The sequence below is a fragment of the Pectinophora gossypiella genome, chromosome 10 (assembly GCF_024362695.1).
Source record: "Pectinophora gossypiella chromosome 10, ilPecGoss1.1, whole genome shotgun sequence".
Lineage (NCBI taxonomy): Eukaryota > Metazoa > Arthropoda > Insecta > Lepidoptera > Gelechiidae > Pectinophora > Pectinophora gossypiella.
In genome coordinates this window covers 7,717,285-7,739,918 of record NC_065413.1, presented here as the reverse complement: position 1 = coordinate 7,739,918, position 22,634 = coordinate 7,717,285, and the positions used below count along the sequence as shown (strand labels likewise).

Sequence of the window (22,634 nt, the reverse complement as noted above, 5' to 3'; positions counted from 1 at the left end):
ATATCCATTTTATCATGTTTTTCGAAATAGTTTGAATCCCTTGTTTATCCCCTGATATATAATCTTGTAGACGAAAATATAGCTGATTTTCAACATGGATTTAGAAGTGGTCGGTCAGTCGAAACTAACTTAGTGTCGTTCATAACAGACGTTTCAAGAGAAGTTGATAAAGGTTTACAGGTTGACGCTATTTATACAGATTTTTCAAGCGCATTCGACAAAGTAAATCATGTAATTTTACTTAGTAAACTACATTTATTCGGAATTGATGGTGCTGTTCTGAAATGGTTTAAATCCTATTTGGAAAAAAGACCTCAAGTTGTGGCTGTTAACGGTTTTGAATCTACTGTATACTTTGCGAATTCAGGTGTTCCACAAGGATCCCATCTTGGACCAATATTATTCCTCATTTTTATCAACGATATTCAAAAAATCATACGGCACAGTAATGCATCCCTATTCGCAGACGACTTAAAACTATTCAAGACCATTAACAGCCCAACAGATGCCGCATTATTACAAACTGATCTGAATAGTCTGGGCACTTGGTGTATTGCAAATGGAATGACATTAAATAGTAATAAATGTTACCACATCACTTACACGAAAAAAAAAATCCACTCCGTAATAAATATTCCGTAAATGATAGTGTTATATGCCATGTCAATGAGATAAGAGATTTAGGAGTTACACTTGACAGCAAACTTAAGTTACGCCTTCGCCACCCACTTCGATAACATTATCAGCAAAGCAGCCAGTATGTTAGGATTTCTCAGACGGAACACAAGAAAGTTTAAACGGCTACAGACCAAAATGGTGTTATTTAATAGTCTTGTACGTAGTCATTTGGAATTTGCCAGCGTCTCCTGGAATCCAGTATACAGCGAACCCTCACAAAGGATCGAAAGTATACAGCGATCATTTACAAGACATTTAGCTTTTTTATCATCCGGAATAACGCACAGACATCCTTATAAGCAACGATTGCAATATCTTAAAATGGACTCTTTACGAACTAGACGGACGCTGACAGATATGTTATTTCTTCATAAACTTATTAACGGACAAATCAGATGCACTCATTTGCTCAACAAAATCAATATTAGTGTTCCGTACAAGTATCCTCGGCACCCAATCCGCAGAATTTTTAATGTTCCCCGTTCTAGAACTAACCTAGGCCTACATAATCCGGTTTCTAGAATATTGTTGAAGTTCAACGAATTAAACAACAGTGATGTGGACATACACAACGATTCATTTATTCAATTTAAAAGTAAAATGCTGAAACTTATCCACACCACTAATAATTTTATGTAATTTTATAATTTTATGTACTTAACCACCTACCTCTAAGTTTTATTGCGATAGTTTTAGTTTTCGTTTGATTTTTTCATACCATTTAAACGTTGTTGTGTTGTATTAGACGATTTATGTTTTTCTTTTTTAAATTTTATTTTCAATTATTGTTCTTTTTAAGCTAACTTTAGTTTAGGTATACTTTTTATTATCAGTGTTGTGTGCGTCTATAATTGGCAGGCATACCGGAACTTTTCCTATGTGTATTTTATATTGTGTGTTTGTGTATGTACTGCTGTTGATGTACCATAATAAATAAATAAATTAATAAATAAGTATTTCTTATTTTAGATCCACTCATTTACTCCACCCCTCGACGCCCTAGACGAAGAAGGCGTGTGATTGTTACGAAAAAACCTCTGATATCAATTTGTGCAAGAATTTACTCTGAGTACATGAGATCCAGAAAACAATCCATTAAAAAATAAAATAATTAATAAATAGCACTACCTATTTCATTTCAAATTCCCATTCCAAATGAAAATAATTAGATCTAATCATGAGGGTGAAAAGGGGAGGCGATTTAGGCTTAAAAAGGCTAAAATTTCTACCACCCAAAGCTATTAACTTCCAAGGCAAATAATTCAATTAAAAAAAAGAGCTGTCATGTTCTATAAGAGCAGTTTCCACAGAGCAATTTTTTTACTATGGAACATTTCCGTCTGTTGCGTAGCATCTCTACTTGGTCTGTGAATGAAATGAATGATTGAGTGGCGAATAGTGGTAGAAACAAGGTAGAAAGAAGATAAAAACTTATTGATTTTTTATCTTCCTCTCTCTAATTTGTAACATTGACAAAACCGAAGCGAAAATCACTCAGGAAAATCATCTATCTATCCTTTTCTAATTGTCTATGGTTAATGAATAGAGTAGTGCACACATTTACGATTCCATAATTATTATATTTCATATATATATTTTAATCGATTTCTTTAACTAGTAACCACATCTCGATAAACTAGAAACCGGTGACCAGGTTTCCTTTTGTGGAAAAGTGTCGCTCGTCACTGTTTCGTAAACGTCAGCGCTGTCATTTGGTACACGTTCTAGTTGTCTATCACTGTTCCTAATTTTTCGCAACTAACCGGTGTTTAGAAAATTATATACTAACCATGAGTTATTCTTCATGGATTAGCAAGTTCCACACGTGTGTATTTGTTGTCTTTTCATTTGTAATATGTGCGCAGTCCGATGTACCGAGACCTCGCGGGGTATCTTTATCTAAAGCGTCCCTGTACCCACCGGACAAAGATTTCACCTGTTTTGATGGAACTATTACAATACCTTTTAGTTATGTAAACGATGATTACTGCGACTGTTTCGACGGGAGCGATGAGCCGGGTACATCGGCCTGTCTGAATGGTGTTTTCCATTGTGCTAATGCAGGGCATCGACCGCAGAATATTCCGAGTTCGCGGGTCAACGACGGTGTTTGTGATTGCTGCGATGGCACCGACGAGTATACCACCCCAGATGCGTGCCGCAACATATGCGAAGAGCTCGGCCGAGAAGCCAGGGCAGAAGCTCAGAGGCTGGCAGAACTACATAAGGCAGGTAGCCAGGTGAGAATAGAACTTATTGAGAAAGGAAACAGAAAACGGAGCGACATGGCTGAACAGCTTGCCCAACTAGAAAAAGATAAAGCTGATGCTGAGAAAATCAAGGCTGAAAAGGAATCCCTAAAAAGTGAGTTGGAGGCAAAAGAAAATGAAGCACTTAAAGTGTACCGTGAAGCAGAAGAGGAAGAGAGACAAAAGAAAGCAGAAGAGGAAAGACAAACCCATATGAAAGAAGCAACAGAACATTTTGAAAGATTTGACTCAAATAATGATGGAGTACTTACCAAAGATGAGATTCAGGTTGTAAATGTGTTTGACAAAGATAAGGATGGACAAGTAGATGAAGAAGAGTTCAAATATTTCCTCAATGATCATGAAAGTGTTGATAAGGAGACCTTCATTACCACTACCTGGCCATTGTTGAAGCCTTTGATGATGATGGAACAAGGCATGTTCAAACCAGCTGAAGATCCAGCTGAAGACCATGAACTTGAACATGATCCTGAAGAAGAAATAGATGATGTAGGTAAAGAAATTGATGAAGAGTTAGACACTGATGATGAACATGGTGATACTGAACTTCCTAGTGATGACATTGAAGACCATGATGAACCTCAGCAGGCTCAAACTTATGATGATGAGACACAGAAGTTAGTTGAGGAAGCCTCAGAGGCCCGTCGCCAGTTGACAGATGCCGAACGTACAGTTAGAGAAATTGAATCTAATATCAGAAATATTAAAGAAAACTTAGAAAAAGACTATGGTCTAAACCAAGAGTTTGCCACACTTGATGGTGAATGCTTTGAGTATGAAGATAAGGAATATGTTTACAAGATTTGTTTGTTCCAAAAAGTTACTCAGAAATCAAAGAATGGTGGGTCAGAAATTGGGCTTGGTAACTGGGGAGAATGGGCAGGTGATGAAAATAACAAATACTCGGCAATGAAATACACAAATGGTGTTAGCTGTTGGAATGGACCTAGCCGATCTACCACTGTCCAGATCCAGTGTGGCCTAGAAACCCAACTTCTGTCTGTCACAGAACCATTCCGCTGTGAATATAGAATGGAGCTAAGCACTCCAGCTGCTTGTGATGATACCCATACACACCAGCAATCATCACATGATGAGCTGTGAAATAGTTCACAGCATACATTTCACACCTTCAGGTGAACAGTTAACATTAATTATTGTCTAAGAAACGAAGTGAATCAGTCATCATGTCCAATCTACGTTGTATAATATGTATGTGTATTTTGTCACAACCCTTTTCTGCCGTCATTGAATGAAATGTGTAACTTCAATGTTATTTTCCATAGGAAAATTAACTTGTAGAGTAAGTAGAGAATAATAATAATTTTAGAACGTAATGCAAATCACAACTTCAATTGTTTCAGTTTTTCTAATTTATTTTGAACTATTTTATCTATAAGTATGTATGAAGACTGAAGCAATATACCTAACAGCATTTCAAACAGTAATTTATAATTTCTTACACATTCCTGAAACACAAGGCTGTTTTAGTACATGTAATAGTAAGTCAAATAAAAATTGAAGAAGTGAACAAAACAATGTGAGTGATCAATAAATGTTGTTTTTTATTGAATTTAATTTATTTGTCATCTTTTCCCTTATATCTGGGGGCACGGAAGTGTCCCCGCCAAGACGAGCAAAGTGAGCGCAAGGGCAGGGCACTACCTACCATTTCTCGAACTGTGTTTTAAACTTCATTATGGGCATATTTTGGTCACCTGACGTCATGTTTCGTTTTAATTAGGTAGTTAGACTAACTAGAACTAAACACGCTAAGTGTATTATTATCAATAATAGTATATTACACATTCAACAGTTATTTACAAAGTTTATATGTATAGGTACTCCGTTATATCCCTACAGAAAAACATAGTCGTTAAAATCTGCCGTTTCAAACCGTAAAATATGGTTGATTTCGGTTTTTGACGGCTTTTTTCGTCTTCCTCTATCGTGTGGGTTGTGAGGTGGAGTACCAACCTCATCAACCCTGGTGTCAAGGTTTACTATTGATCCGCCAAAGGCCCCTTACGTGGCTCATGTAACGACTACTTACTTACATCAGTAAGTAGTAACCGGGACCAACGGCTTAACGTGCCTTCCGAAGCAGGGATCATCTCGGCTTTTTTATTTTAAACAGATTGGTTTAAATGGTTTTAACCCGGTCTTACATCTATAGTTAAAGTTAAAACCGTTGAAATGTTTCGCGCTGCCTCGTGTAGAGCCAAGCATGGTCTTATACCATGGAGCCAAGCTTCTAACTTTACAAACCCTAAGTTTAAAAACGCGTACGCGCCACGAAAGTTCCTTGTTTTATTTTTTTTGTAGCGGATTATACAAATGAAATAAGCGTTGAAAAACAAGAACTGTGTATCCAAATTCAGAGGCTGAGGCCAAGAACCAAGTACTGAGGCCTAGTTGCAAACGATTTAAAAAAAAATACAGTGCATGTACTATGTAATAATCGAATAAAATTTTCATAAGAGGTACATTCCATAATAGGTACATGCTTCTATACGAAGGCTACGGTACGAAGGACATTTTATTATTTTGAGATTGGTCACGTACCTATCCGATCGGAAAATTGTGTTTGTTATTGTTGTTAACTAGGTATTTTTAGCGCCATTGTAACGAGGGAAAGAGAGAAGAAAATACGTTTTTTTATGTTATCTCTGTCTATTAGAATGGATGCGGATGCTAATTATTTGTCAAAATTGCATATCTGTCAGTTGCACGTGTTACGTGTTTACATTTTGTTGCTGAATTAATAATTGTGCAGTAGAATAGCTAGTATTTTCTTTTATCAATAAAATTCTTGTTGTTATAACTGAAAAATATATCAATTTACTGTGTAGCAAAGTGTCCGTAGAGTGTGGAACAAGTGCTGGTCCCAAAAAATAGGTTAATTCAAAGGAAATAAAACACCGCAACTATTTTAATTTCTCGTATTCATTTACTGTAAAATGGATGTAAATAAAATAGTGGCTGAGTCGAGTTACGCAATGCTTGAGGGGAAAATAGACAACAGAATCCTCCACACCTTGAGATCAATGGGTATCGAGAAGCCGACGAGAATCCAGGCTGAAACTTTACCTCACTTTCTACTACAAAAAGATATAATAGGAGCTGCTAAAACAGGCAGCGGAAAGACTCTAGCATTCCTCATACCGGTAGTTGATAGCCTAATCAAGTTTAAGTTTACCAGAAAACATGGTAAGTAATGATTTTTTAATTTTTCTATTGTTATCCCATATGAAAACTCGATATTATCTAGCTAGGTAGCTTTAAAAAACTTGACCTAACCTTTTCATAAAAGATGACTGTGACTGAGTTTAGAGAATTTGAGGCTACTCTTCAATAGGCATAATATTATAATAATATAACCTTTAAAAACTAATTGGGATACATGTTCTTAGGTACTGGTTGCATTATCTTATCTCCTACTAGAGAGTTGGCTCTTCAGACATTTGAAGTGTTAAAGAAATTGCTATCAGACATAGATTTATCATATAGTTTGATAGTCGGAGGAGAAAAGAAAGTTAAGGATATCATGAGTTTGAAGAAAGGTATGTTTTTATACTTTTAATTATGTAGTACATATTCAATAAAAAGGACTGTGACTTTGCCAATGTTTGATCATCCTTAAAAACACTAAAATTTTACTGTAAATAATGTTATGATGACCTTTCTTTTCTACCTAGCAGTGGAAATCGTAAAACTGCATAGATTATAATTATTATACAGATTGACACATGTTTTGGCTAGCTTTTTTCCTAAAAACAGTTTATAACAAGTAAAATAGAATATTTAGGTAGGTATTCTATTTAAAAAAAAAAAAAAATTTTAAGATTATTTCATCACATAATTTTTGCGTGGGTTTAGATTGAATTGTGATTTTTTTGTAATTTTTTCAGGAGCAAATATAGTAGTAAGCACGCCAGGTCGCTTGTTAGACCATTTACAAAACACTCAAGAATTTAACTGTACAAACTTAAAGTGCCTAGTGTTGGATGAGGCTGACAAATTATTGGAGGCCGGATTTGAGAAGCATGTTACAGGAATTATTGAATTATTACCAAGTAATCCTTTTGTCTAAACATATTTTTTTATTTATTTATGTATAAATAACAGTTAATTTTATTTTAAGTTATATCTGTCATTTTCTTATCCGCCGAAAAGGAAAGGGACGGGTAATCGACAAGCATAAAATTTATGGAACACACGTCAATTTTAAGCACAAATCTAAAATAATCCTGTAATAATTTTGCATTGGCTAATAACCAAAGTTCTTATTTTGCACTAGAGTATTGAATTAATCACATGAAATTATAATGACAAATGGAAAGACAAAAATATTTCCTTTGCAAAAAAATTTTTCATTTTTTTTAAGGCTTTTATTTATTGTTCATATTTCAGAAAATAGACAAACAGTCCTGTTCAGTGCGACAATAGATGGTAAAGTGGAAAATTTAGCTAAGTTAGCTCTGAGAAGCAATCCAGTTTTAGTATCTGTTAGCAACAATACTCAGTCTACAGTTGCAGGGTTACAGCAAGGGTAATCTATTTTACTATACCTTAACAGCTTATAAAATATCCTACCCTACAATTAGGGAGGGAAAATCACGACCCGAGATCGCAAATATCAATCCCGCGAGATCCTGAAATTTTCGGGATCTTGTTTAGTTCATACAAAATTTAAAGTTAGGATGGCTGAAAACAATGAAAACTGCTTCTTTATTTTGTGTTTTTTTTTAAAGAAAACAAAGTACCTTTATTCTTCAATATGACTAACTAAATAAATAAGTTTTTTTTTAAATTTTGGAAATCAGCGTATTTAAAACAAAAAGTATAACTCAAGGAGATCGCCTAATCCCGTCAATCTCGAATTGGATTTCGTCATATGGTCGTAAGGCCCAGATGCCTTTTAAAATCCAAATCCCATTGTTTAACTATTGTGTCTGGAAATCCGGGGCGTTACGAGGATATTATGCTTCGGGATTAATCCCGAAAAATTAGACGAGATCTGGCGAGATCGGGATCCCGTGAAATCGGATTGCATACACACGTCTCTTTATTAACTGAAGGACGTATGGATAAGAGCCTACTATGCTATGGAACCCTACGATCTATATACATAGGTATATTCACTGTTGGTTCAAACACACATTGTAAGTAATAAACGGTTCTGATATTGACTACTAGATAACAAAGTCTCTTAACACATAAAATATGCATAAAATACATCCATCGAGGTACAAGATAACAGCTACACATATAAGCCAGAAAGCCATAGTAAAAGCACTTATTCTGCTACTATCGTGTGGGTTGCGAGGGAATTACCAACTTCATCAATTAACTTATGGATATTATTGAGCCGCCAAAGGCCCCTGAGATAGTTCATGTAACAATTTCTACCTTATACCTATAATTATATCAGTAAGTAGTGACTGGGACCAAGGGCTTAACGTGTGTTTCGAAGCACGAATCACCTTACTTTCGGACAATCAGGTGATCAGCCTGCACTTATTGCAATCATTGGAACATACAAATATTTATAGTATTTCTTGATTAAGTACTTAACGATACGTTTTCATCATAACTTAGGTACATAGCTTCTTAAAATTCAGAAAATGGACAATGTTTTGATCATAGCGTAATATCAGCAAATATTGCTATTCAGTGCCGAACCATACTAGTAAGTAGGTACTACTGGATATCTCATAAATTCATAAGTTCATAACCAGTTGACAAGTGCAGTATTTGATGTCGTTTTGATCTATTATGTTTATTTTTTTCCAGGTATTATGTATGTCCAGTGGAAATGAGAATACCCTGGCTCTACAAAATGCTGAAAAAGAGCAAAAAATTAAAGGTCATGGTCTTCTTCTCATCTTGTAAATCAGTGGATTTTCACAATGAATTCTTTAGGCTCCATTGTAAAGCGAATGTTTTGAGTATACATGTAAGTAAACAAATATTATTTTGTATGTAATCTGTGTTATTGAGTCGAGTACGCAAGCTTATCGCTCTTACTGTGAATATGATTTAAACCCACGTAAATAACTAGTTAAGTTACCTATACATACATATTTACAGCAAATCAAATGTTTTATCAGTTTGTGAAAATACCTACTAAAATTTATCAAACTTAAATTATAGCTGGATTTTTATATGTAACTTTTGTAAGTAATGAACACAAGAAAGTATAAATGCTATTCGATAGCCCTTTACTGTGTTATACGGTGTTATACAATTTCGAATTAAATAAATCAGGCGACCGATAAAGTTTAGTGTGAAAAATATTATAAAATACAATCTGTTACCCGCGACTTCTTTCCCGTGAACCCCTACTATTAAAACTATAGAAGTTGCATTACAAACTTTGCCACCCTTTGTTAGAGATTGAATTTGTCTTAAAAGGAACCCCCATGATAAGTTTTAACTCCTAGCACTTGTAGTTTCTGAAGAGTGAGTCAGTCGGTCAGTGACCTTTCGCTTTTGTATATAATTATATTTTATGTAATATAATATAGATAATGCTGCTTCTCTAGGGTAAACAAAGTCAAGCAAGAAGAAAAGAGACATACCTCAGCTTCGTGAAAGCACAGAGTGGTGCTCTGTTCTGCACTGACGTGGCTGCTAGAGGATTGGACATACCAAGTGTCGATTGGATAGTGCAGTACGATCCACCTACAGATCCTAAGGTAAAACATATTTCAATTTGTATACGTAGGTACGGTCACGAGCATTAATATGTATACACTTTATACCATGTCACATTAACTTTTTTGACAAATTGAACTGTAAGTCTCACTGAATGTCAAATATGTTAGTGCGACAGAGTCCTGAAGAGGGTACATTATAGTGCTTATGACAGTTATGACTGTACATAAAGTCGTAATTTCGTAAACTTATTGTAGAACTGTCTGTGTAAACTTGTTGGTCATTTTTATTACGCCGAATAATATTTATTTGTCTTTATTACATTACCACAGTTCGTATACTAGCTAAACAGATTTCTCTTTTTCCGTTATGCTTTACGCTGCGCTGTCACAAATCAACCAAAAGTTTCTTATCTTCATTTGACGGCTATGTGGTAGTAAAGTAAGCAGAGCTCGCGTAACATAAATACTTTATTGCACAAACAGGAAAATACAAAAGAGAAATAGAATGAGTACCTTATTGCCTTATTGGCGTTATTGCTAAGTAGCAATCTTTTCCAGGCAACCTTGACGACGTGGATGTTATTTTCTTTTCTAAGACACCCACCCGAACTAGGGTTTACTCATTAACGTTCTTTTTTTTCCCAGGAGTATATTCACAGAGTAGGTCGTACTGCGAGAGGGTTAAGCAATACTGGCAACGCGGTCATTCTACTTCGGCCGGAGGAGGAACCGTTCGTCGATTTCTTACGTAAACAGAATGTTTATTTGGATAAATATTCTTTTGGTGATCCTCCTGGTGAAGTTCAGGAAATGGTAAGTGGAGTTGAGAAGATATGCACATCTGCGGGAGACCTTAAACATTGTGGCCATCCTTATTGAAATGTGAGGACTTTCTTTAAAGTGCAGGTATAACTTACATAAAAGTTGGCCTGTTACTTTAACGGCAGAGCAACAAGATAAAGTTATTAATCGGCAATACCGTGAGAAATTCATTTTCAGCAGTCTTAAATTGTTATGTGTTTTATTTTATTTCAGTTACAACAACTTATAGAGAACAATGGAGTAATGAAAGTTTTATCAAGGAAAGCATACCTCTCTTTTCTAAGATGCTACAAAACGCATCCACTGAAGAAAATATTCGACATTAATACCTTGGATTTAAAAATGGCAGCGAAAGCGTTTGGCTTTTTGGAGCAGCCACATGTCGATTTTTGTATCCTTTTGAAATAGTGATTTGCAGAATGTAAAACTAATAGCCTCAAAAAAATCCTTCTCTATGGACTCGTATCTTTCGTGTGACTGGTCTCGAAGACACGAGAAGTCAGTCTGATCACCTGATTATCCGAAAGTAAGATGATCCGTGCTTCGGAAGGCATGTTAAGCTGTTGGTCCCTGTTACTACTTACTGATATAAGTATCTAGTCGATACATGAGCCATGTCAGGGGCCTTTGGCGGCTCAATAATAACTCTGACATCAGGGCTGATGAGGTTGGTAATCCACCTCACAACCCACACGATAGACGAAGAGTTGTGCAAACGACTGTAGAGGTATACCGCACTATACCTGTTCTAGTTGCATATGGATTGATCCACATCCAGCAAACTTATAGCACTTTTCTATGTTTCTATCCTTTTTTGTTATTCAGAACCGTCATTTGTTAGAGCGAGAGACATGTAGTAGAAAATTCGTGAAATTCGGTCGGTTTCTCATTTATTATAAAATTCCTATTTGTTCTCAACTTGACATTATACAATCGAAAGTCATTTAAGAAAATTCATGTTTTAAACCAGTGACGATTTTTTGGGTCTGTATGACAACCGCGCGCCGCTAATTATATTGAACGCTTCGACCAATAAACGATACGAATGCTATCTACGTAGATGGACGTCAAACGGCTATTGGTCGACGGCCTCGATATAATTCGCGCCGCGCTCGGCGCGGTTGCCGTGCAGAGCCCACAGATGTTTTATCAACTTGCATTTATTCAGCTGAGTCAATAAAAGGTTAACATAAAATTTCCAGTTATACCTTGTAGCGATAATATTATTGTTGATGCATAGTTGCAATCATATTCAGCTATGCTATCGCATTATTATCGTAGATCATGGTCAAATAGGTCTAGGAAAAGATAAGTTATGCAAGGTTTCATATTTATTTCCTTAAAAAAAATCAGTGAATAAACGAAAGAAGAAAACATGAAGACTACTAGCGACGTCCTCCGTGGTCTAGTGGTTAACGGTCCCCACCGTTAACGATCTTGAGGTTTCAAGTTCGAATCCCGGTGGAGATATAATCACAAAATCCCTTTCTGATCCCTAGTTTGGTTAAGACACTGCAGGGTCAACACTCGATTGGCTGAAAGTAAGATGATCCGTGCTGCGGAGGGCACTTTCGGTCCCGTAACAGTCGGTCCCGGCTACAATTTACTTATGTAAAAGTATGTAGTCGTTACACGAGCCTTATCAGGGGCCTTTGGAAGCTCAATAGTGACACTGACACCAGGGTTGATGAGGTTGGTCATTGATCTCACCCACTCACGCACGAGAGAATAAAATAGAAGCCTGCAGCGAAGCTTTTCAAAGAATGCGGCAAGGATAAAATGACTGACGTCCTAAAACAAAATGTTACTAGCCCAACGTAAATAAATTTGTTATACCTTCAGGACGTAATCTTTTAGTCGACTACGAGACCTAATGGGGTTAAAAAAAGAAAAAGGGGTTGACAGGCAGACGGACGGACAAGAAAGTGATCCTATAAGGGTACAGTTTTACCTTTTGAGGGTCGGAACCCTAAAAAGAGTAATTATCATGGTAAGTATATTGTTTTTTTTTCATCCCCCAACTAGTCAAATCCGTTACTTTTTACTACGCGTCAAAACACGAAATTACATGGAATTTGTATGAAAAAGCAAGCCGAGACGTCATAGGAAAACGTGACAAAATGTCGTGCTTATTATTACATTTTTCTTTATTAAAATTTATAAATAAGTTAAATAGAAAAAACAAAACATTTTTTATCACCTTTAGATCTGTCTTTATTTAGTAGGTAAATAATCAGAATTTCATAATTTATCTTTGACCTTGGAAACTACCCAATTATTCTATGAAATGTTTGACATTTCTCGTAATCGGACAAATAATGTAGTGCGCTGTCAATTAAGTTTCTAATCAACAACTTGGCATTTGCCCTTGTCTAGGTGACATAGGGTGGTATTAATAAACTAATCTCAGCTGAGACTGCCCTCAAGATCGCGCTCAAGTCTCTGTTTTAATATAAGAACTGTCACATTGACATAATCTTGAGGGCAGTCTCGAAGATGAGATTAGTTTATTAATACCACCCTGAGAGATTACTCTGCAAGTTATGCAATATTTCATATTTATAGAACTATCGTTTCTAACTGGGATAACAAAATTGCAAGCTTAAGTGTTTGTGATATTATGAGGAAAGTCGGTAGTTATAATATCAATAAGGAAAGTGCTCAATAAAACATTTTTAAAGTTAAATATTGTTTTTATTTACGATGATAACTTATAACAATATGTCCCGTATAAGATGATTTCAACTAAAACTTCTCTTGTTGTTGCCTTTCTGTCGATATATTTTCGTTTTCTCCGCTCTCTTCTGATTTCCTGGGTCGTTGAGCGATTTGAAGTAGCCATATCCACCGCCACCTTTCCTTTTAGTCGGAGGACCTTTGCTCGCCACTTTCAATTCAACCGCTGGTGGAACAATGAAACCGAATGATTTTGACACCTTTGCCATGTCGATCGTGTCAATATCGAAGATAGTTTTCAGATGGTGAGAGTCGTAAGCTCTGAGGTAGCTCTTGAAGGCTTCTTTAGCGGATTGGTTGAGGAAGTAATTCCTTGAAATTAGTTTTTCTAATTGCATTTGTATGTCTGAGACTTTGTTCCATGAGAACTCGAATTCGTTGAGCGTGACCTTTGACTGTTTCAAGTATCTGAGGAAGCCGAGCTCCTCCGGCCGCAGGAAGAGCAGAGCGTGGCCACTCGTGCCGAGACCTCTAGCTGTTCTGCCCACTCGGTGGATGTATTCCTATTACAAATAATTTCTAGTTAATACACAATGAAGAAAAAATAATTAATTTCTAAGAGTGTAACAATACCTACAAATACATTGTTTGAGGTTTACGCGGTTATTATCATAATTAAAACACATAATACCACCCGGTATTACCGCGGTAAAATCAGGGATTCCGTAATCATGGCACTTGCAATATTGGTCTTGAAATATCGGGAGTCTCATATCCCTGATTATAACGCGGTAAGAACCCGGTATTGTGTTTTAACATTTTCGGAAGCTTGATTTCGTTTAATTTTAGACTTACACAATAAATATTAATCAGCGAATTCCGCGGCTATTGTTGATTTTAGCAATTTTGTAAAGTCACGATTTATCGAAAGAAACGTGATCAACACAATTTTTTTTTACATAAGAATTTGCTTGAATATCTTAAGTGTTGTTTCCATTTACATAGTTGGCTCGACCACTATAGATGACGATACGGCTCACCACCTAACACATTGGTACTTAGTTCATCTTGCAATGGGTGTACCTCTGGCTACCGTGTGCGTTACCCCAACAAGAAAGTATCTCCTAGAGTTATATGAGTAGAACGTATAGTTGGTGCCTTATCTGCTGTAAATGTGCCCCCACATAAAAAATGTGTGCCCCCTGTCGTTTCGAAAAAAAATCGAAAAAACGATTCTTGCTGGGGTAACGTTTTTCTAGCAGGAAAATTCTAAACGAATGATCGGAGAGAGAAAAACTGTGCATGGCCAGATAGCTTATATGTGTGCCAAAATGTGCCCCCAAAAATAAAATCTGTGCCCCTTCAGATTTTCGAGATATTGCATTTCCTGCTGGAGTAACGTTTTGATGAATAGTATATCTCTAAAACCATTGCATGTGCCCCTGTAGAATAAACATACGCGAGTAGCTCTTAATGTGTGCCCCTTTGTGCCCCAATTAGATTTTAGAAAATATTTATAGTTTTCAAGTTATCGCGGTTTTATGAAAACCCGAAAAAACATCGCAGCGCCTAAATGAGACAAGGCATAACTTCGCTGAAAACTGTATTCGGTCTTTCTTGACGCTAATAATAACCATACAAAGTTTCAAAAATGTTCATGCATGCGTTTTTGAATAATCTTGCTAAAAGTAAAAACGATGGTGTCATAACTTTGACGGCAAAATACAAGGAACTGGCACAATCCCAGATGTGTAGGTGTAAACCAAAATCTTGTGCCTTTAGTCAAAAATATATGGTGAAAATATTGAGCTTCAAATGTTACGCATTAAGTAAATATAAACAAAAAACCAAAATATGTAAACAACGGCTGGTTATCCGACCAAATTTGAATGACTACTAAAAAGCGACGGATTCATACATATCGATGACCTTCTTTACTTTACTCACTAACCGGTTCACACGTGTTGTGCCTGAGTACACTGAAGTAGAAAAGTAATAACTAATAAAATAAAGTTGTTATTGGATTATATTTTAATAGCTGTTTCTATGACCTTACACATGATTAAGTACATTTATAAGAGCCATTTTCAAATAAAATGTACATGTGACTAACATGCTCAAAATCGTGACCAAACTGTTTTGTGACATACCTGTATTTTTATACTAATGTAAATAATAATTTCCACATCAACAAGCTGTTTCATTTATATAGTCACAAGGTGCATTTAATATATTTTTTAATTAGCCCTCAAAACTTTTGAACGCGACTGTAAGGACAACAGCTTAGGTATAATACGTCCAATAAAGAAGGTCCTCGTTAAGTATGAATCCGTCGCTTTTTAGTAGTCATTCAGATTTGGTCGGATAACCAGCCGTTGTTTACATATTTTGGTTTTTTGTTTATATTTACTTAATGCGTAACATTTGAAGCTCAATATTTTCACCATATATTTTTGACTAAAGGCACAAGATTTTGGTTTACACCTACACATCTGGGATTGTGCCAGTTCCTTGTATTTTGCCGTCAAAGTTATGACACCATCGTTTTTACTTTTAGCAAGATTATTCAAAAACGCATGCATGAACATTTTTGAAACTTTGTATGGTTATTATTAGCGTCAAGAAAGACCGAATACAGTTTTCAGCGAAGTTATGCCTTGTCTCATTTAGGCACTGCGATGTTTTTTCGGGTTTTCATAAAACCGCAATTACTTGAAAACTATAAATATTTTCTAAAATCTAATTGGGGCACAAAGGGGCACACATTAAGAGCTACTCGCGTATGTTTATTCTACAGGGGCACATGCAATGGTTTTAGAGATATACTATTCATCAAAACGTTACTCCAGCAGGAAATGCAATATCTCGAAAATCTGAAGGGGCACAGATTTTATTTTTGGGGGCACATTTTGGCACACATATAAGCTATCTGGCCATGCACAGTTTTTCTCTCTCCGATCATTCGTTTAGAATTTTCCTGCTAGAAAAACGTTACCCCAGCAAGAATCGTTTTTTCGATTTTTTTTCGAAACGACAGGGGGCACACATTTTTTATGTGGGGGCACATTTACAGCAGATAAGGCACCAACTATACGTTCTACTCATGTAACTCTAGGAGATACTTTCTTGTTGGGGTAACGCACACCTGGCTACCACATTGATGTGTAGTTGTGAGCTTGTGTTTATACTGGCAAAAAACGTTTTAAATACTTTTGGATCATCCGGAGGGTCGTATTGTACGATCCAGTCCACAGCGGGTATGTCCAATCCTCTCGCCGCTACGTCGGTGCACAGAAGTATGCCTGACTCAGCATTGCAGAACTGGAAGAATGTCGTCGTACGCTTGGTTTGTTGCTGCTTGCCCTGTGAATAGGCTGATAATTAGTCGAAATACAGAGTGGTTTCGGTGGGACTGTACGTAGGTAGCCTGTTTATTGGTGCAAGTCGATAAAAATAAAGATGTGGTGGATGTTTCCATTAACCATAGTCACACCATGGAAGCTCCACACAAAAATCTTATTCTCGCCATGTGCCATCTGAGGTGTGAGTGCGAAGGAGCCACAGGCTGCGCTCTCTCCCTTTCTCCTAAGCGGCTTATGGGCATAGTAAGACCCAGAGGGGTGTGAGGTCGGCGCTCGATACGAATTGGTATGTGACGGAGTTACCGTTCTATACATGTATTCTTTATTCTATGCCACAGTCCAGTCATGAGCAATATCATATAACCACTTTAGAACCCTGTCGCACTATCATATTTGACATTTAATGAGGCATACGGTTTAAATTGTCAAAAAAGTTAATGTGACAAGGTTGCAAAGTGTATACATACGAAAAAGTAACTACTAATAAGCATCCAATAAAACCAACTTCAGAAACTAACTAAAAAAAAACACATTTTAAATATTATGTTTAAGCTCAATATCAGGTTTTTATGTTTTGGTTATAAATATTGTTTATAGTTAAGAGTTCATAATAAAGGCCCATAGTAACATCTTCATAGTACCTACAACACTCTTGTGCCAACAATGAGCCTGCTAGAATAGATATAAATAAAATGTTGCAGGAGACGTGCATAAGTCTAGTCTTAGTTAGCGTACCTTAGTACGTGAAATTATATTATAAAGATATTTGAATCAAATATATTTATTACTTACATGAATAGACATGACTGGTAGGTCAATGTAGTTGAACAGCTCGTGGTGGTACTTGACAGACATGCAGGTAGAGAAGAACACCATCACCTTCTTCTTTCTGTTTTTCTTCAGGAATGTGAACAGCACTAAGAATCTCTTCTCTGAAGGACATACTATGTACCTGAAAGATAAAGTTTATATTAATATATCTCATTAGTCTTGAGCTTGAAAACTTCAAATTGTCGCTTTATGGCATTGATTTACAACTACCGTAGATTGAACATCAGCGCTCAAAAAGTGGGACGCCAAGTTACTGTTAATATAACGACGTTGACAGTACTTTACTTCAGTGCGCGAATCGCCGAACTGGCAACACGGGGAAGTGCGTAGAAAAATAGAAGCTTAAAGCGAAAAAAGAAGATCAAATTTCCAATAAGTAATGATATTGTGCATGTTATCATAGTATAAACATCTTAATTTTCGCAGTGAAACCCACCAAAATTATTATTTTAGTTTAAAATACACTAAAACAAGTACTCCTGGTCAATCCGAGTCGCGGAATAACCCGATCGCGTTTCTAAGCACCACGCGCTAATATACGTAATAAAAAGATGCGTACTTCCTTAATTCCACACGATTTTATTGAATGTTACCGCTGTGTACGAATGTACAGCTAAGCAAGCGACAAGTTTTTGCCGCATTCTTGTATTAAGCGCTGTATCTGCGGTAGTAGTAAATCAATGGTTTATAGTGAAAATCTAGCAAGCGCTTTTTGAAAAGTCCCTCTCGGATGTGATGTTTGTTAACAAAACCACGCTAGTATCAATCCTGGTAAAAAATTGTGGTCTTAATTTTTACTCGGAATCAAATGAATGAGTGTATGAGTACTGACCCCTGTTCCAATGAGTCGACGGTTGCTTGTTCCCTGTGATCGTCAACACCGACATAGACAGGCTCGTGTTTCACGGCTAGAGCTGTTAGCGCTTCGGTTTTCTTCGTCTGTGTCGCACTGAACAACATGGTTTGACGCCGCTCTGAAAATAACGATAGTGTACTACAAATTCCCTTTGCTTCATTAAAGGGAGGTTTGTGTGCGCACAGAAATGCAAAATCTGGGCTGTTTTAGGGAAACCGTTTAAGAGGTCTTAAGGTATAAAAATAAACGGTGATGGCTCACCACCTATCACGTTGGTCTAACATAATATAGCTTGGTTAGGTGTGGGTACTTAGTTCCCTAATACCTTTTGACTACCTCAATTGGGATATAGTTGACAGCGTATGTTGTTATGTTACTATACTAGCGTTAAATAATGATTTAAGTATATTTACTTTAAATTATACATACTGATTAATAATCAGTCCGTAAATACACGCATATAAGCATTTGCTTATCAAGTCTAAATTATGCATGCAAAATTATGCAAATGAGAAGCTGAAAATTATATCCTAAACTAAAAAAATATATCTTAATAATAATAATAAAAAAGTTTATTTACGACACACAATCTTCAAACAATCTTTTAATATATAAGATATATCCTAAGATATCTTTTACTTACTAGGTAACAGCTTAATAATCTGTTTGACTTCTTCTTCGAAGCCAATCTCGAGTATTCTATCAGCTTCGTCGATGACGAGGCACTGCAAGTTCTTGTACAGGAAGTCTGGTGTGTTCTGGAGGTGGTCCAGCAATCTACCAGGTGTCGCCACTAAGATGTTGATACCTGTTAATGACAAAGGGTATAATTCAAACTCAAGAATATCTTTATTCAGTTGGTAACATAGTTACACTTTGAATCGTCATTTTTTACATAAATATAACTATTTTTGTTTAACGTCTGATCAGCCTAAAACTACTGCAGCTTCTCCCAACGTGTATAGCCGAAAAAAATACCAGCAAGGAAAACCTCGGCATAGGCCCTAGACATTCTAAAAAAAATATTGAATAGAGACTACCCTATTTTTTTTCTTAAACTTTTTAATAAATGTGAAAACACGAAATTACAATGGAATTTGTATGAAAAAGCAACATGTGACGTCATCGAAAACCGTGCAAAATGTCGCACTTATTTTATTACTATAAAATACATAAATAAGTTAGATAAAAGAAAATGTTTTTTGTCACGTTTCTGTCTGTCTTTATTTAGTAATCAGAATTTCATTATATGTATATCTTTGACCTAGGAAACTACCCAATTATTGAATTTGTTTTCTAGGCAGTCTTCTTTTTGTTCTGTTTTATTGTGTACAAAGAAGCGTCGTGCGATATTAGGGTAAGTTAGTATGCCAGCATTCGGCCACAACATGTAATGTAACAAAGAGCTGCATAGTGGAAAATGTTGACTAGGAATTTTGACATCATTATTTTCATAAAGAATGTTTCACAAAAAATATTATATCAATTTATATCATGTTTTGGTATTTAACTTTTAATTGTTGCAAATATGTTCAACAGCATTGCTATGGATTAAACAACACTATTATTATCAGAGCATTGATGTACCCCATGTTTGGCACTCAGTCTTTCCATGAGTAGGAGAAGCTAAGCGTGGCGAAATGCATAGGGATATTTATATTGCTTATGATTTTAAATATATTTTGTGAGGCTCATTACGCGCACCCCAGACACTCCATTGGATGTGCGGCCTAATGCGTAATTTCGAAAGTCCGCGTGCGCTTCTCACTCCAGCTTATGGCTATGCAGACTAAAGTAAGGTCCCAGAGGTGAGGAAAATCAAATTTGCGGTGTGGGGTGCCCACATCATGCCCAATTCTTCCATGTTGATAAGAGAAACTTTATTATGAAACATTATAATTTTGTTTTACCTTTAGAAAGCTTCTGTGCTTCGGTACTCCTGTTGGCTCCTCCCATCACCAAGCCATATGTATGGTGATGATACTTCATCAACTCCATTAACACTCCAAATGTCTGCATTGACAACTCTCGTGTTGGCGAAAGTATAATCACACCAGTTCCTGAAAGAAGTACCAGTTCTTTAGAACATTTCAATGAAAGGAAGTTTTCACAGTATCAAGAATGCTATCAGATATCCATTCTGTGTTCATGAAACAACTCATTTACATATTCCTACAATGTAAGCTTCAAATGAACAACAAATGTGCCTCAACAGAGATCTGGAGACTCAATCTGTTGTTGATTATCAGCACACACTGCTACGGACTTATGGAGTATGTTTTCACATTCGCCTTTTTATCATCATTTTCCTTATGAAATGCCCAGGTAAAGTTCTTACTTAATTGTCAATAGACAAATTATTTTTTTAATGGTAAATAGAAGATAAATATCTCTAAAAAATAACTAATTCCTATTTAAACTGTACCATAGGCGTGGAGCAGTTAAGGGTTGAACCACATCTGCCAGCTTACTCTTACGCACGCTTTCGCCTCGTCGATTCTGATGCTTTCTCTTGCTTTAGCAAATGCCTGTTCTGAGCAACAAAAAAGGATAGAAACATAGGAAAGTGTGATGAGGTGCTTGCAAATGTGGTTTGACACTAATAGGGCAATACCTGGGCTTTAAAGTAAGCCAAATTTTGATGACAAAATACACATATCTGTACAAACCATTTCTCGGCTTAAACTTCAGCTTGTAAATGAGATCTATAGCTGGTATGAGGAAGGCCAAGGTCTTGCCGGAGCCAGTCCTGGCAGCTCCCACAAGGTCCCTTCCTTCGAGCAGCGGTGGAATGGCCTTAGCTTGGATCTCTGTCATAGTGGTGAAGCCCATATCCTTGATGCCCATTAAAGTAGGCTCACAAACTTTGCCTTCCAATGAAGAGAACTTCTGGTCCGATAGAATTCCCAAGCACAAGTTGGACCCTGGCACTGAAAGAAATAACCTACTGATTAAAGATAGGTATCTTAAACAAATTTTCGAATTATCAATAGTCCTTTTATCACCAATTGGTACAACTACAATGTGACCTGACACACCTACTAAAGCTATGGCTACTCTTCACCAGACTGCGGACGTTTCTGTTGCTCTATGATCAAGTGAGATTAATAATCCTTACAAACTTTTTTTAGATTATTTCCATCTTTAGCCTGATATTAGATAAACAGTATAATAGTACTGTTTCTACTTAGTTTAATTATGTGCATGTCTGTAAGTGATCCATTAAATAATTAAAGAATTAGTCAGTGACTTATTTTGATGAATGTTAAATCAATGTATTACTTGACTTTTACTTACATTGACTATCTTGATTTTGTTTATTTTCAATTTCCTCCTCTTCCGTATCATTCTGACTGTCTTCTACGTCTGAACCATCATTATCACTGTCAGATTCCTCTTTTACTTTAAGTTCTTCCTTTACTTCTACTTTCGCCTTCTTTTTCTTTTCTGTTAGATGGAGAATAGTGAATAATAGTAATTCGAAAAATAACATTCTTAAGTCAAAGTACTGCACAATTCAATATTGTTTAAGAATAGTTTTAAGTCCTTTAAGCAATCTATTAGCTTACCTTACCTTAGAATTTGAGAATGCAGTCATAAGTTGGACAAAAGTTTTGAGAAAACTTATACTAAATTATAGAATAACTGTGTAACAAGACGTGTTTTTAAAGGTCAAGAGTTACCCTAACTTACTTTTTTTGGATAGTGTTTGTTCTGTAGCTTCATTATTTTCTAGTGGTCTTTTTTTCACCTCACTTGCCTGAACATCTTCTTCTGTAAAGAAAATCCAAAGAATTTGAATAGCACTGAGATTCAAACAATCACGCAGTCGAAACACGTGTTTATTTTTTGGAAGTAAGAATAAGTAGCTATAATAGGTTACCTGAAATACTTTCTGAAGTTCCATTTGACTTCTGTGCTATAAGCTTTAACTTCTTCTTTTCGCGTTTTTTGATCTTTCGCATTAGAATTTTGTCTGGTGTGGGCATTTTGCTTAAAAATTAACAAAAATTACAATGAAATAGCATGCGTGCACCACACGCGGATTTGACATTAATTGAATGAATGAATGTGCTGCAGTAGTAGAGTCGAATTCGATTATGACACAACAAAATTGAAATTGTTTATTCTTGCAAATAAACTTTTGATTTGATTTATAACAAAAATATGAAGACAAGTTTCTGTTGCACATTTATACATGAAATGTACTTTCTCTACCAGCCAACAACACTTTTTTTGAAAAAAGCGCGGGAAACTTCCGAAATTGGCGGTCGTGTTTTTTAGTGAAAATTTAATTTAATTGATTTCGTGTGGGTTCAGTGGAGTATTTCTGTATTATTTTATCTGTTAATTCATATTTATATATATTCTTCTAAAATACTTGCTGCTGTGTAGTGGTAAGTGAGTTTTTCTTTTTACTATGGGGGTTGATCCCCCCGACGACCCCGGTGGCGACCGGGATCGTCATCGTGTCCCT

At 36.1% G+C, this 22,634-nt stretch overlaps 3 protein-coding genes across 3 annotated transcripts; 2 read left to right on the top strand and 1 right to left on the bottom strand.

The window, feature by feature from the left end:
* The first annotated feature begins 2,370 nt into the window (after positions 1-2,370).
* On the top strand, positions 2,371-4,526 carry LOC126370465 (glucosidase 2 subunit beta). The gene has a single exon (XM_050015334.1). The coding sequence runs from the start codon at positions 2,469-2,471 to the stop codon at positions 4,050-4,052; it is 1,584 nt and encodes a 527-aa protein (XP_049871291.1). The 5' UTR covers positions 2,371-2,468; the 3' UTR covers positions 4,053-4,526.
* Positions 4,527-5,674: 1,148 nt separating this feature from the next.
* Positions 5,675-12,807, top strand: LOC126370471 (probable ATP-dependent RNA helicase pitchoune). Its single transcript, XM_050015343.1, has 9 exons — positions 5,675-6,158; positions 6,362-6,511; positions 6,860-7,024; positions 7,362-7,500; positions 8,745-8,907; positions 9,497-9,649; positions 10,256-10,423; positions 10,646-10,823; positions 11,786-12,807. The coding sequence occupies exons 1-9, from the start codon at positions 5,909-5,911 to the stop codon at positions 11,809-11,811; spliced, it is 1,392 nt and encodes a 463-aa protein (XP_049871300.1). The 5' UTR covers positions 5,675-5,908; the 3' UTR covers positions 11,812-12,807.
* Positions 12,808-13,104: 297 nt separating this feature from the next.
* LOC126370464 (probable ATP-dependent RNA helicase pitchoune) lies at positions 13,105-22,228 on the bottom strand. Its single transcript, XM_050015333.1, has 10 exons — positions 22,041-22,228; positions 21,851-21,931; positions 21,455-21,604; positions 20,827-21,087; positions 20,068-20,217; positions 18,801-18,965; positions 18,134-18,275; positions 17,263-17,422; positions 16,319-16,471; positions 13,105-13,671 (listed from the first exon to the last, which is right to left on the bottom strand). Exons 1-10 carry the CDS (start codon positions 22,144-22,146, stop codon positions 13,174-13,176), a joined length of 1,866 nt encoding a protein of 621 aa, XP_049871290.1. The 5' UTR covers positions 22,147-22,228; the 3' UTR covers positions 13,105-13,173.
* Positions 22,229-22,634: the final 406 nt, after the last annotated feature.

What these genes read in the sequence shown, in the direction of transcription:
- LOC126370465 (XM_050015334.1), top strand. Translation starts at nt 2,469, where the DNA reads ATGAGTTATTCTTCATGGATTAGCAAGTTCCACACGTGTGTATTTGTT.
- LOC126370471 (XM_050015343.1), top strand. Translation starts at nt 5,909, where the DNA reads ATGGATGTAAATAAAATAGTGGCTGAGTCGAGTTACGCAATGCTTGAG. An exon ending in TATCATGAGTTTGAAGAAAG is followed by an intron (nt 6,512 to 6,859) that starts GTATGTTTTTAT and finishes TAATTTTTTCAG; the next exon opens with GAGCAAATATAGTAGTAAGC. An exon ending in GTTGCAGGGTTACAGCAAGG is followed by an intron (nt 7,501 to 8,744) that starts GTAATCTATTTT and finishes ATTTTTTTCCAG; the next exon opens with GTATTATGTATGTCCAGTGG.
- LOC126370464 (XM_050015333.1), bottom strand. Translation starts at nt 22,146, where the DNA reads ATGCCCACACCAGACAAAATTCTAATGCGAAAGATCAAAAAACGCGAA. An exon ending in AACTTCAGAAAGTATTTCAG is followed by an intron (nt 21,932 to 22,040) that starts GTAACCTATTAT and finishes TTTTCTTTACAG; the next exon opens with AAGAAGATGTTCAGGCAAGT. An exon ending in GAAGTTTAAGCCGAGAAATG is followed by an intron (nt 20,218 to 20,826) that starts GTTTGTACAGAT and finishes TACTTCTTTCAG; the next exon opens with GAACTGGTGTGATTATACTT.